General features: G+C 45.6%; 1 protein-coding gene across 8 annotated transcripts in view; it reads right to left on the bottom strand.

Moving 5' to 3' along the window:
* Positions 1-13,087: 13,087 nt before the first annotated feature.
* GTF2I (general transcription factor IIi) overlaps positions 13,088-14,307 on the bottom strand; it is a 70,757-nt gene continuing 69,537 nt past the window's right edge. For all 8 annotated transcript variants that reach the window (XR_015947074.1, XR_015947075.1, XM_088657968.1 and 5 more), the window contains 2 exons: positions 13,978-14,054; positions 13,088-13,634 (listed from right to left, as the gene is read on the bottom strand). Coding sequence is in view for 6 of the 8 variants with exons in the window: in XM_088657968.1 (XP_088514094.1) it covers positions 13,996-14,054 (59 nt within the window). In the remaining 2 variants the exon portion in view is untranslated. The remainder of the gene's footprint in view (positions 13,635-13,977; positions 14,055-14,307) is intronic.

Raw genomic sequence — 14,307 nt, 5'->3', positions numbered from 1 at the left:
CTTCTTCTTCTTTTGATATTAATATTCTATTGAAAAGTTTGCAATTATAAAGAAGAAGAAGAAGAAGAAGAAGAAGAAGAAGAAGAAGAAGAAGAAGAAGAAGAAGAAGAAGAAGAAGAAGAAGAAGAAGAAGAAGAAGAAGAAGAAGAAGAAGAAGAAGAAGAAGAAGAAGAAGAAGAAGTTTGGATTTGATATCCCGCTTTATCACTACCCGAAGGAGTCTCAAAGCGGCTAACATTCTCCTTTGCCTTCCTCCCCCACAACAGACACTCTGTGAGGTGAGTGGGGCTGAGAGACTTCAGAGAAGTGTGACTAGCCCAAGGTCACCCAGCAGCTGCATGTGGAGAAGCGGAGAAGCGAACCCGGTTCCCCAGATTACGAGTCTACCACTCTTAACCACTACACCACACTGTAAAGTGATGCAAAGAAAAAACAAAAAGACACAAAAATGTGTAGATATATATATATATATATATATATATATATATATATATATATGAATATATAGGTAAAGGTAAAGGGTAAAGGACCCCTGGACTGTTAAGTCCAGTCAAAGGCGACTATGGGGTTGTGGCGCTCATCTCACTTTCAGGCCGAGGGAGCCGGCGTTTGTCCACAGACAGCTTTCCGGGTCATGTGGGCAGCATGACTAAACCACTTCACAATGGAGCACCGTGACGGAAACCAGAGCGCATGGAGACACAGTTTACCTTCCCGCCACAGTGGTACCTATTTATCTACTTGCACTGGCGTGCTTTCAAACTGCTAGGTTGGCAGGAGCTGGGGCTGAGCACTGGGCGCTGACTCCATTGCGGGGATTCGAACTGCTGGCCTTCTGATTGGCAAGCCCAAGAGGCTCAGTGGTTTAGACCACAGCGCCACCCGCATCCCTTGAATACCCTAACCCATACATTCTTTTTAAAGTTTGATATTATCATCCTAATACATATGTGAACATTAATAGGTAAGGTAAAGGTAAAGGGACCCCTGACTGTTAGGTCCAGTCGTGACCGACTCTGGGGTTGCGGCGCTCATCTCGCTTTACTGGCCGAGGGAGCCAGCGTACAGGTTCCGGGTCGTGTGGCCAGCATGACTAAGCCGCTTCTGGCAAACCAGAGTAGCGCACAGAAACACCGTTTACCTTCCCGCCAGAGCACTACCTATTTATCTACTTGAACTTTGTGCTTTTGAACTGCTAGGTGGGCAGGAGCAGGGACCGAGCAACGAGAGCTCACCCTGTCACGGGGATTCGAACCGCCGACCTTCTAATTGGCAAGCCCAAGGCTCAGTGGTTTAACCCACAGCGCCACCTGTGTCCCTACACTACATTTTGTATAACGTGCCAATTGTTGATGGGCAGCTTCAATGCTCCTCCTGCTCTCCCTTCTTGTGTTTCTTTTAAAAAGTATTTAAACCGGACAAATAGAGGACAATGGGGGCCGGGGCTGGAAGGGACTCCCACCGTCAGTCCATACATAACCAGAGGATTGTCTGACCCAGGGGTGCCGCCTTGAATAAAATATTGGGGGGATCCAGGCAAGCCCCACCCCCAATCACATGATCCTATGCAGGCACACCATTTGAACAGCAATGCTCATTGACTTTGGGGGGTCCTGACCCCCTCAGATATTTTAGGGGGGGCTGAAGCTCCCTCGACCCCTTGGAGTTGGCTCCTATGATCTGACCCTGGCAAGCAAGTGCATAGCCCTTCCTGTATCTTCAGTCCACTCATTTCACTGGGTACAAATATCACGTCAGGAGTGTGACATGCCCAGTGAGCTGGACCACCTACCATCTGAGAGAGACCCATGGTTGCCCTGGAGATTATGAAGTTGTTCTTGCTCTTTTCACTTCTCCTACTTCCCACCCACACCGGGGAAAAACCCTGTACTGGTTAGCAAACTAAGCCGAACTACTGGACATCCCATCTCCCCTTCCATCTTGTTGACCATGACGCTGTTAACAGCTGGCTTTTCAAGATAAGACAAAAGAAGTAGGTTGTTCTATGCTTATGCTAATGCCAGTAGTAATTGGAATCATAGGAAGCATTAATGTACGGAGTCACCGTATTTTTCGCGCCATAAGACGCACCTGACCAAAAGACGCACCTCATTTTTAGAGGAGGAAAGGGGGAAAGCCCTGGGTTTTTGGGGGGATCAGCTCAAAGTTGTGCAGCTTCTTTTGCAAATGGGAAAAGCCCCCCCCTTTAGAGCCTCAGCTCACAGTTGTGCAGTTTTGTTTTGTTTTTGCAAAGGGGGAAAGCTCTATTTTTGAGGATCAGCTCAAGGTTGTTGAGCTTACCTTGCAAAGGGGAAAAATCCTGTTTTTATGGGTTCAACTCACAGTTCGGCAGCTTCTTTAGGAAAGGAAAGGGAGCCATTTCTACAGTTTTTCAGACAGATAATCTAATCAGCCAGTCACATGTAAGCTGGGGAAACACAACAGTGGAGGCCTGGGCAAGGGGCCGGGGCCGGGAAGAGAGCTAGCTCCCTTATCTCCCTCCCCAATCTCTTGCAATCAGCTGCTGAACTGGTTCCTTTAAACACCCTCCTTCCCTCGTTAGCCTTTAGCTCTTTCTAAAACAAACAAACAAACAAGCACGATCTGCTTTTCACCCCTGGGCAATTCAGCTCCAGGGACCATGCATTCGCTCCATAAGACGCACAGACATTTCCTCTTAATTTTTAGGAGAAAAAAAGTGTGTCTTATGGAGCAAAAAATACGGTAAATTGTGTAACATGTTTGAGCGCACCGTAAAAGGCGTACAAGATTTGAGATTTGATTCCTCTGCATCTCCTTCCTGCAATCTGAATGAATCTTTCCCTTATCTATCTACCCTGGTGTGATTATCGGCTCAGGTCACCCCTGCACTGGACCTTTGATTTTGAAGAATTGGCTTCTGTAAGACGACTTCTGGGCTGTTGTAGCAGCACAGACATTTAAAAGGAATACCATATCAGGTCACAATGATGCTTGCAGGACAATACTCTGAGCAGAAGCTGATGTCTCCAAGCAGTTGCTGCTTGGATGTGTTTGCTCCCAGCTAAAATCTTGGTGATGTGGGAGAAGTCAGTTATGGAGATGGGTAAATCTGGAGAAGGGTAAATCTTGCAGTGAGAGATTTTACTTTCTTGGGCTCCTTGATCACTGCACATGGTGACAGCAGTCACGAAATTAAAAGACGCCTGTTTCTTGGGAGAAAAGCAATGACAAACCGAGACAGCATCTTAAAAAGCAGAGACATCACCTTGCCGACAAAGGTCTGTACTGTATAGTTAAAGCTATGGTTTTCCCAGTAGTGATGTATGGAAGTGAGAGCTGGAGCATAAAGAAGGCTGATCGCCGAAGAATTGATGCTTTTGAATTATGGTGCTGGAGGAGACTCTTGAGAGTCCCATGGACTGCTAGAAGATCAAACCTATCCATTCTGAAGGAAATCAGCCCTGAGTGCTCACTGGAAGGACAGATCCTGAAGCTGAGGCTCCAATACTTTGGCCACCTCATGAGAAGAGAAGACTCCCTGGAAAAGACCCTGATGTTGGAAAAGATGGAGGGCACAAGGAGAAGGGGACGACAGAGGATGAGATGGTTGGACAGTGTTCTCGAAGCCACTGTTCTAAGCAAAATCTGCTCTTATTCCCTTATGGGGTACACAAGAGCCTTATTGGGTTCTCCATTGGTCGGAGAATATATAACAGAGGCCAACCAGAGAAGTTTGAGAAGCAAAGCCTTTATTTGCTGTTGCAACAGGGTCCTTCCCCTCACGCAGGAGAACAAGGAAGGAACCCAGAACAAAAGAGAACCTCCACTTTTATCAGTTTTCCCATCACCAAGAAACGCCCCCAATACATCATTCCTACATCACAGCTATGTAATCAATACCTCACAAAAAAGGAGGGTTCAAGGTAGAAATCTGAGCACTTTTGATACCTCTCCTAGTCCTCCTATCACCCCTCCCAGGTGTGAATTCCTAAACACAAAGAGAAATTAACATTTTCATAAGAGTTGATCACTGTCTTTTGTTCAGAGGAGTCTTCCATTGTGACAGGGAATTATGGCTCCCAAGTTGCTAGTCATGTGGAAATGTGTGCATATGCTGATCCTTAAGCCTTCCTTAAGGCAGGGTTGAGTCCAAGCGGGAGGGGTGCGGGTCTCTGGAGTGGAGCAGAGGCGAAGAAGGTGGTGTTGCGAGGGATTCTGGGTAACTGCAGCTGTCAGATTCGGTCACCCCTCTCTGTTCATTAATAATGGTGTCCTGCAACCCCCCCCCCAATATGATTTTATAACACCACCAACATGAGTCTGAGCAAACTGCGGGAGGTAGTGGAAGACAGGAGTGCCTGGCGCGCTCTGGTCCATGGGGTCACGAAGAGTCGGACATGACTAAACGACTAAACAACAACAAATCTTGCAATATTCACCTACTTTGTTCATTTAGTTCACCGTATATTCCGGCGTATAAGACGACTGGGCATATAAGACGACCCCCAACTTTTCCAGTTAAAATATAGAGTTTGGGATATACTCGCTGTATAAGAAATACGACCCGGCATATAAGATGACCCCCGACTTTTGAGAAGATTTTCCTGGGTTAAAAAGTAGTCTTATACACAGGAATATACAGTATGTATTTTGAATTGGCCCAGTTTATATTTTGCTTGTGACTAATAATACTTACAGGTGGAGTTTAGTTTGATGCATATATTCAGAGCAAAAGCTGAAAAGAACAGATATCACATACATTTCTTACTGGGCGAATGGTACAGATCTGTTATATACCGTAGTTGTGTTTGTTAAGCAGCTAGCTTTATTGCTAGTTTATCCAGGAATTAGATTTACGCACTGGATTTATTTTCCATTTATATATTCACAATGATACTTAGTTGTCTGGCATTTAAAGCATTAGTACTTCAAACTGATGGGAAATGATGTTTTCTCATTTTCATGGAAGTCGTGCGCAACAAGCATGCATCATCTCTTGATTTCCTTTCCTTTTCAGTTCCTTTTTCTTTCCTAGTGTTGCTTGTAAGTGAATGTTCTGATGAAGCATCCTATATAATAATGTCCATGTTGTCCCTGCGTCCAGATGTCCCGTGTGTCCCTGGGTCACTGCGCATGTGCCCCAGGGATACAGGGATTGGACAGCAGAGACTGCGCGCGCGCACTCTCCCCCCACTCTGCCTCCTCCAACCGCCGCTCCCGCCGGGGTGGAGGCCGGCGAAGGCCTCCTCACAACCCTCCCTGGCCGTGAGGAGCGGCGGTTGGAGGAGGCGGGGGGGGGAGAGTGCGCGCGTCCTTCCTGTCGGCGGCTGGGGGAGAGGAAGGAAGGAGGAGAAAGCGCCGCTTTCTCCTCCTCCGTTCCTGTCCCCCTGCCGCCGACAGTAAGGACGGGTCCCAGGGTTCGGAGAAGCGCTGCGCAAGCGCTTCTCCGAACCCCGGGATGTCTGCTTCCTGTCGGCGGCTGGGAGAGAGGAACGGAGGAGGAGAAAGCAGCGCTTTCTCCTCCTCCGTTCCTGTCCCCCTGCCGCCGACAGTAAGGACAGGTCCCAGGGTTCGGAGAAGCGCTGCGCAAGCGCTTCTCCAAACCCCAGGATGTCTCCTTGCTGTCGGCGGCTGGGAGAGAGGAACGGAGGAGGAGAAAGCAGCGCTTTCTCCTCCTCCGTTCCTGTCCCCCTGCCGCCGACAGCAAGGACAGGTCCCAGGGTTCGGAGAAGCGCTGCACAAGCGCTTCTCCAAACCCCAGGATGTCTCCTTGCTGTCGGCGGCTGGGAGAGAGGAACGGAGGAGGAGAAAGCAGCGCTTTCTCCTCCTCCGTTCCTGTCCCCCTGCCGCCGACAGTAAGGACAGGTCCCAGGGTTCGGAGAAGCGCTGCGCAAGCGCTTCTCCAAACCCCAGGATGTCTCCTTGCTGTCGGCGGCTGGGAGAGAGGAACGGAGGAGGAGAAAGCAGCGCTTTCTCCTCCTCCGTTCCTGTCCCCCTGCCGCCGACAGCAAGGACAGGTCCCAGGGTTCGGAGAAGCGCTGCACAAGCGCTTCTCCAAACCCCAGGATGTCTCCTTGCTGTCGGCGGCTGGGAGAGAGGAACGGAGGAGGAGAAAGCAGCGCTTTCTCCTCCTCCGTTCCTGTCCCCCTGCCGCCGACAGCAAGGACAGGTCCCAGGGTTCGGAGAAGCGCTGCACAAGCGCTTCTCCAAACCCCAGGATGTCTCCTTGCTGTCGGCGGCTGGGAGAGAGGAACGGAGGAGGAGAAAGCAGCGCTTTCTCCTCCTCCGTTCCTGTCCCCCTGCCGCCGACAGTAAGGACAGGTCCCAGGGTTCGGAGAAGCGCTGCGCAAGCGCTTCTCCAAACCCCAGGATGTCTCCTTGCTGTCGGCGGCTGGGAGAGAGGAACGGAGGAGGAGAAAGCAGCGCTTTCTCCTCCTCCGTTCCTGTCCCCCTGCCGCCGACAGCAAGGACAGGTCCCAGGGTTCGGAGAAGCGCTGCACAAGCGCTTCTCCAAACCCCAGGATGTCTCCTTGCTGTCGGCGGCTGGGAGAGAGGAACGGAGGAGGAGAAAGCAGCGCTTTCTCCTCCTCCGTTCCTGTCCCCCTGCCGCCGACAGTAAGGACAGGTCCCAGGGTTCGGAGAAGCGCTGCGCAAGCGCTTCTCCAAACCCCAGGATGTCTCCTTGCTGTCGGCGGCTGGGAGAGAGGAACGGAGGAGGAGAAAGCAGCGCTTTCTCCTCCTCCGTTCCTGTCCCCCTGCCGCCGACAGTAAGGACAGGTCCCAGGGTTCGGAGAAGCGCTGCGCAAGCGCTTCTCCAAACCCCAGGATGTTCTAGCGCCCGTTATTGAACGGGCTGAAATACACTAGTTTAATCAATAAAAACAGATTTAAAAACAGATACAATGGTTTTTAAAAAGCATTTTGTAGCTCTTCTCATTGTTCTTTTCAGGGAGTACTCAAGGGCACTGTTGTTGTTGTTAAAAAGTTACTGTAAACGTACTGTAACAACTTCATGGTTGTACCGGTGTGGTAATAAATAACTTCTAGGAAAAAAGCACTGTCCTGTCTAGTACTTCTCGTCTTCAGTGTCAAAATGGTGAGAAATTAGAACCTGTGGGTTGTGTGTTGCTGAACATGGAAACGGTGCAGTAATACACGTGAAACTTGGAAAATTAGAATACAGTGGGGCCTCGCAAGATGAATTCAATTCGTTCCGCGAGTCAACTCGTTTTGCGAAAAATTCGTTTTGCGAATCGCAGTTTCCCATAGGAATGCACTGAAATTTCTTTTTTTGCCCATGTTGTTGTTTAGTCGTTTAGTCATGTCCGACTCTTTGTGACCCCATGGACTATAGCACGCCAGGCACTCCTGTCTTGCACTGCCTCCCGCAGTTTGGTCAAACTCAAGTTTGTAGCTTCGAGAACACTGTCCAATCATCTCATCCTCTGTCGTCCCCTTCTCCTAGTGCCCCCAATCTTTCCCAACATCAGGGTCTTTTCCAAGGATTCTTCTCTTCTCATGAGGTAGCCAAAGTATTTTTGCCCATAGGAACACATTTATTAAATTTCAATGCATTCCTATGGGAAACCGTGATTCGCAAGACAATTTTTTCACAAAACGAATTCGTCTTGCGAGTCACCATCAGATCACAAGATGCATTCGTCTTGTAAAAAATTCATCTTGCAGGGCATTCGTCTTGCGAGGTACCACTGTATCGCCGAAAAGTGCACTTATTTCAGTAACGCAATTTAAAAGGGGAAACCAATATATGAGACAGATGGATGACGTGCAAAGCAGGATATGTCAAGCCTTTATTTGTTGTAGTTGTAATTATTTGTCATTAGGTGGGTCAATTATAAATGGAATGTAATTAATGAAATGTAATAGCGATGTTTATTTTTGCAGTATTGTGACTATTTGTTTTATTACTGTGGAATTTCCAAAAGAAAGCATTTGTAGAAATTAAAAGAAAAAGAAAAATTAAAAAGTTGCACTACTGAAATAAATGCACTTTCCGACGATATTCTAGTTTTCCGAGTTTCACCTGCAAATAACCTGCATATGTGCAAGAGAGGGGGAGAGGAAGTTCTTCCGTTCCAGGCCCAAGGGGATCTATTGCCCCACCAAGATACAAGAGAGCCATTGCACCACAGAAGGGAAACCATGATTAATGAATCCTGTGGTCACTCTGGAACATGATCTGAAGCACGGAGACTCAAGATGAGTCCAATTGAATATTGTGGAACTTACTTCCAAAGAAGCAGTCTCACGACTGCGGTCTCTCTGAACATGTGTCACACATGTTGATCTAAGGGCGGTGTGAACTTGGAAATAACTCTTCTCTGTAATCATGTGGCCATCATGCAGCAGCTTCTGGTGGAAAACATGCCAAGTGCAAAGGCGTTGCATTAGCTGCAATTCCTGAGTTGTAGGGGGTGGAATTAGAAGACCCTGAGAGTTCCTTCCAACCCTACAATTCTACTATTTTTTGATTAATTAACTAATATTATTATTTGAACTTACTGGTCACCCTTTTTATTATTATTAAATAAAATGTAACTTATAATACAAATGTAAAACCAATGCAAAGTTAAAACAAAGTAAGAGCTGAAAGCATTAACACATATGGAAAAAGCGGTGTAATCACATCCCACCCCACTAAAAGACACCACAATATTTTAAACTCTCCAAGTTAAATCCTCCGAGCGTAGCTGAAAAGGGCCGTTTTCGGCCCAGTGCCTAAAAGTAGCTCGTGATGGTACCAGGCATGCCTCCCTGGAGAGCATTCTGTAAGCGGGGAGCCACCACAGAAAAGGTCCTGCCTTGTGTTGCCACCTTCTGGGTAGCCCTCAGAGCGAACAGAGAGAGGACCTCAGATGATGAATGCAGGGTCTGGGTTGGCTCATGTGGAGATAGGGATAGTCCTTGAGGTAGTAGGGTCCTGAGCAACATAAGGCTTTATAGATCAAAACCAGCACTGAATTAGGCCCAGAAATTAACTGGTAACCAGTGCAGTTGGACCAGGATTGGTGTAAAATGCTCTTACACCAGTCAGCAATCTGTCTGATCATATGTCCAAATGAGCTGGTCTGAGAGAAAATGCATCAAACAGCCATATTTCTCAAGGAACGACAGAATAGATGCGAGCTGTGTCTTCTCGGTAGTGGCACCCGCCCTGTGGAACACCCTCCCATCAGATGTCAAGGAAATAAACAACTACCTGACTTTTAGAAGACATCTGAAGGCAGCCCTGTTTAGGAAAGTTTTTAATGTTTTATCGCTTTATTATTATTGTTATTATTCTGTTGGGAGCTGCCCAGAGTGGCTGGGGAAACCCAGCCAGATGGGTGGGGTATAAATTATTATTATTATTATTAATGTCACATGTCCATGGCTTCAAACACCAGCAACGGAAGTGCACTGGAGCAAGAGGAAATGGTAATCTGTACACAGGTTAAGCCTCTCAACACCAGCTAGAATTAAAAACTGAGTGGAACCCAGCCTTGGAGAAGTGAAAGCACAGAACTTTTTGGTTGTAATACCCATCCGGTAAGGTGTACCAAGCCTCGCCAAAGATTTGGCTTTGCTTGATGGGAAATCCAAAATATTTTTAGCACATCTTTTCTCGTTTCCTATGATTTCTCAGCCTCGGCATGAGAAATGAAAGCAGCTGGTTCTCATTCAGGAAGCACACGTTTGCCGGATATTCTGCAAGTGGAAACAATGCAAGCTTTTTGTGTTTTGATGCACCTGCCGGGAACTTCCAGGTTTATCTAGAATCACAGAATCATAGAATCCTAGAGTTGGAAGAGACCACAGGAGCCATCCAGTCCAACCCCCTGCCAAGCAGGAAACACCATCAAAGCATTCTTGACATATGTCTGTCAAGCCTCTGCTTAAAGACCTCCAAAGAAGGAGACTCCACCACACTCCTTGGTAGCAAATTCCACTGCCGAACAGCTCTTACTTCCTAATGTTTAGGTGGAATCTTCTTTCTTGTAGTTTGAATCCATTCAATTGAATCCTGCTTCTCTGGAGCAGCAGAAAACAACCTTTCTCCCTCCTCTATATGACATCCTTTTATATATTTGAACATGGCTATCATATCACCCCTTAACCTTCTCTTCTCCAGGCTAAACATGCCCAGCTCCTTCACTGAAAACCTACATTTATATTTAAGATTATGCTTAAAACTCTCTTAAAGATTCCCTTATCTTTATCTTATCTTTAAGATTCTCTTAAAGATTCTAGACTGGGAAGTCTGTAGTTAGGGAAGCGAGAGAAAGCGAGTGTGGGGATGATTTAAGTTTCAGAGTGGAAAGATGGGAGGGGGAGAATTAAGCAGGCAGGAGCTGGCGAATGAGCCTTAGGAAGACTCGTGAAGCGGTTCTGCTCAGTTTCCCAACGGAGAACAAAAGGCAAGTCTGCGGGATCAGGCCCGTGTCCCATCTAGTCCAGCGTTCTGCTCTCATAGTGGTCCTTCAGAGAGATTTCAGTGGCAAGCCTGCAATCAGGACCTGAGCACGACAGCCTTCACCCCTCCTGCAGTTTCCAAGAAGTGGCTTTCAGACGCAAAGTCCCTCTGAAAGTGAAGGTGGAGCCTAGCCACCAGGGTTATTAAGCTACGGCTGCATTTATACCCTCCGTGATTTGACCTCATCCTTTTTTAAAGCCACCCAGGTGGGTCTCTCTCTCAGCTGCTTATGTGAGCTGCACAGGGCAGGTACAGAAAGGAGGGATGTAAAGATTGGAAAATCAAATAACTAGGATGGGGCCTGGGGGAAGGAGAATCCAATCTCCTCACCGCTGGGAATTTCTAAAACCTGCCCTCTTCCAAGTGCAAATGTCTATAGGTATTTTAGGGACTTTTGTCTTTGTCAGAAATGTGGAAGTTGGGTAAGAATGGGTCTTTTAGATCATAGAATCATAGAGTTGGAAGAGACCACAAGGGCCATCCAGTCCAACCCCCTGCCAAGCAGGAACCACCATCAAAGCATTATTGACATATGGCTGTCAAGCCTCTGCTTAAAGACCTCCAAAGAAGGAGACTCCACCACACTCCTTGGTAGCAAATTCCACTGCCGAACAGCTCTTACTGTCGATTCAGAAGCTTTTGCGAAGAACAGCTTCTGAAGGGGGGGGGGAATCTTTAAGAGAGTTTTAAGCATCATCTTAAATATAAATGTAGGTTTTCAGTGAAGGAAATGTTGCGGTATCAAGAAATATAAACTATTAATGACACAGGGTTTCTGATAAACTTGAATGTGCTGTTATTAGGTATCTCATTTTTTTTAAAAAAAGAAATATATAGCTTTGCATGAAGTCTATACTACCAAATATGGGTCTATTAAGTCTTGTGTTGTGCTATTCCACTACAAAACCAGCAGATCCCATTTTTCAATCAACTTGAACCAACACATTTCAAGCACACGACTCCTGGGAGTTCTGTGAGGGATGAACTACAGTTCCTATGCCCTTAGTGAAGGCAGGGGAAGGCCTCCTGTTGTGAGTGTGCTTTAAATATATAATAGATATGAAGACTTGCCTTTGTCTGCCTTCTCTCACCCTGATCTAGCTGGTCGATTTTACCATATAAGCCTTGGCTGCCCACCTTCTGAGACCCATGAGCATATTTGCAAAGCAGACACGCCACACACTGCACACCGCTGCACAACCAACACACACTGCAACCTTTTCTTCTTCTTTCTAGTCTCTTATCAGGGCTTGGTGCCAACAATTTAGGAACTTTTGCCCCTGTAACTGCTAAGTTTTACTACTATCAGTGCAACTTTTTCTGAATGCTATGTGGGAAAGCACACAGATTTGGTAGCTGGAAGCTAACCCCAAGGATCATCTAGTCCAACCCCCTGCAATGCAGGAATCACAACTAAAGAATCCCTTACAGATGATCATTAAATCTGCTTAAAAACCTCCAATGAAGGAGAATCTACCACCTTCCGAGGGAGTCTGTTCCACTGTAAAACAGTTCTTACCGTCAGAAAGTTCACGTGCCTGAGCAAACAAGAATGTTGTATATTTTTTCCAGAATGTTAACAATGAGAGGGGCACTCTACAAATGTTCTCCGAAGTCTGTCCTCTTCAATTCCATTTTACTTTTCATCCTTCTTTGACTCGTTTTCATTCACCATTGCATCCATCTCAGTGTTAATCTTTTTAAATTGCTCATCCAATAATTGCTGTAAGATGTCAACTGTCAATGGAATGCCCAGCAACGTATGCCATACTGAATGTTCTTTGTCTTATTAACGGTTCAGTCTCCACCATAAGATCTTCACAGTCTCCTTCTTAAGAACTTTAACCTCCCTTCCCTATCTTAAAAATTTTCACAGCATTCTCCTTAATCTAACCACTTTCATTTGCCATGGAAGGAAATGTGACATAGAAATACTGGTATTACTTTCAGTTTGAAGTCAATGGTTCTGTGAAGAAAACTGAGAATGAATGAATGATAAACTAACAATCAGTCTTGGTAGTTTAAAGCTTTCTTGGTTGCAACAATTAGAACACGTTTTCTGTTCTGCTTTCAGTCTTTTTAATGACTGACTTTTTAAAAAGCCAGTTCATGTTGACAATACCGAGTTAGATGGGCCAATGGTCTGACTTGGTATAAAGTAGCTTCCTATGTCTTCTTGGGGACTGTGCCATTTTTGAACATGTTGCAGAAAGACAGAGGATTTAACTCGCGGCGTATCAGTAGTCTACAGCAGTTTAAGAAGCAGGAGCAGGCTGTGTTAAGGTATGACTCCCCAGAGTCCAACAGTAGAGGTGTAACTAAGTGTTAAGCAATCAACAAGTGTGTACTTTTGCTTAAATGGCAAAGTTCTGCCTAGCCAAGGATTCTTAGAAAGGAAACAGTTTTCTGCTGCTATGTGGCTAACTCAAAAGTGGTCAGTGGTCCACCCTGCTTTATTTTCCATCCACCCCTGCCTTAAGGCCTCAACAGCTTCATAGCTGAACCTTTGTATGCAGAACTACTATAATCTAAACACATGCACTCGTTGCTTCGAAATTAATGCTATCCTTCCCACTACCCACTCTAAAGACTACAGACTACCAGGTTATTAAATAAGTAACACTGCAGATGTCAGGAAAACCAGTTTTTATTTATTTTTTAAAAACATATGAGTTGAGAGATATATCATAGGAAAAAAATTATTTCAAATATACAGATACTATTATCCAATTAACCATTAAGGAGAAAGAGAAAGAAAAATTCAGCAGACAATTTCGACTCCCACTCCCACCCACTCCCACTGGGAGAAAAAAATAAAACCTGAACTACGATAGGCATATTTCTTTCTTCTTCGATATCTAATGGACTGTCTTAATTGGAAAGGCAGATATTTTTGAAAGTCCCTGTTGATATTAATTAAAAACTAACAATCATTAAGCCATGTATCCAGCATTTGTTCCTCCAATTAAATCTTTTAAAATAAAACAAGCCATTGTGAATATTATTTCATTGCTTCATGTCAATTATCAGGACTTTTAAACAGAGTAGACATTTCTATCTAAAAATACAAAAAAAAGGAGGGTGGGGGAGGGTGGATAGAAGGTACTTCTCTTATACAGCTATATTACACAGCTCAGGGCCGTCCCAGCAAACTCTTCGCAATCCTGGAAGCTTCTGACTAAACAGTGAGGAGGAAAAAAAATGGCAGGGATTGAAGTTAAATCGAGTGCAGCTAGAAGTCCAATGAAAATAATGACTACTTGACATGCTAAACTTGTTTCACTCATTTAGCTCGCTCTTTTAAAGGTTCAGCTGGGCTAAAACTAAATGAAGTGTGCCCAGGGACAAAATGAGCACAAATTGAAGACTGCAACAGGGTATTGTCGAGTTAAGCAATCTACACAGGCCAATATGAATGCAACGTGGGTTGTGAATTGTACATTAACGAGTACAATCCACCTTCTATCTATAAAATCATCTGCATACCACCCGCCGCTCCATTTTCTTCATGACTTTTTTACCCTAAATATTGGCGAGGTCTACCACGTTGGGTCTGGCTCTTGTTTTATTTGAGTGTCTTCTTCAGTCTGTGCCGAATCTGTGGAGGAAAAAAGGATAGTTAGATGCCTTTCAACAATTCTAAGATCGCTGAAGAAAGAGGGAAGGGGATTTGAGAATGTAAATGAAAATTGCAATTTCTGGAAATGAGCAAGGAGGAACAAAGCTCCAGCATAAACTTAATTAAGAAGATTGTTTGTTTCCCAGGTGGTAGTAATTTTGTCTCAGTGAACTATAGAGAGCAGCTGCTTGAAAGAGAGAAAAGCCACAGCTGGAAAATGATTCACCATTCA

The sequence above is a fragment of the Zootoca vivipara genome, chromosome 14 (genome assembly GCF_965207765.1).
Source record: "Zootoca vivipara chromosome 14, rZooViv2.hap1.1, whole genome shotgun sequence".
Lineage (NCBI taxonomy): Eukaryota > Metazoa > Chordata > Lepidosauria > Squamata > Lacertidae > Zootoca > Zootoca vivipara.
Note: the sequence above shows the minus strand (reverse complement) of the source record. Positions and strands in the feature narration are given on the sequence as shown.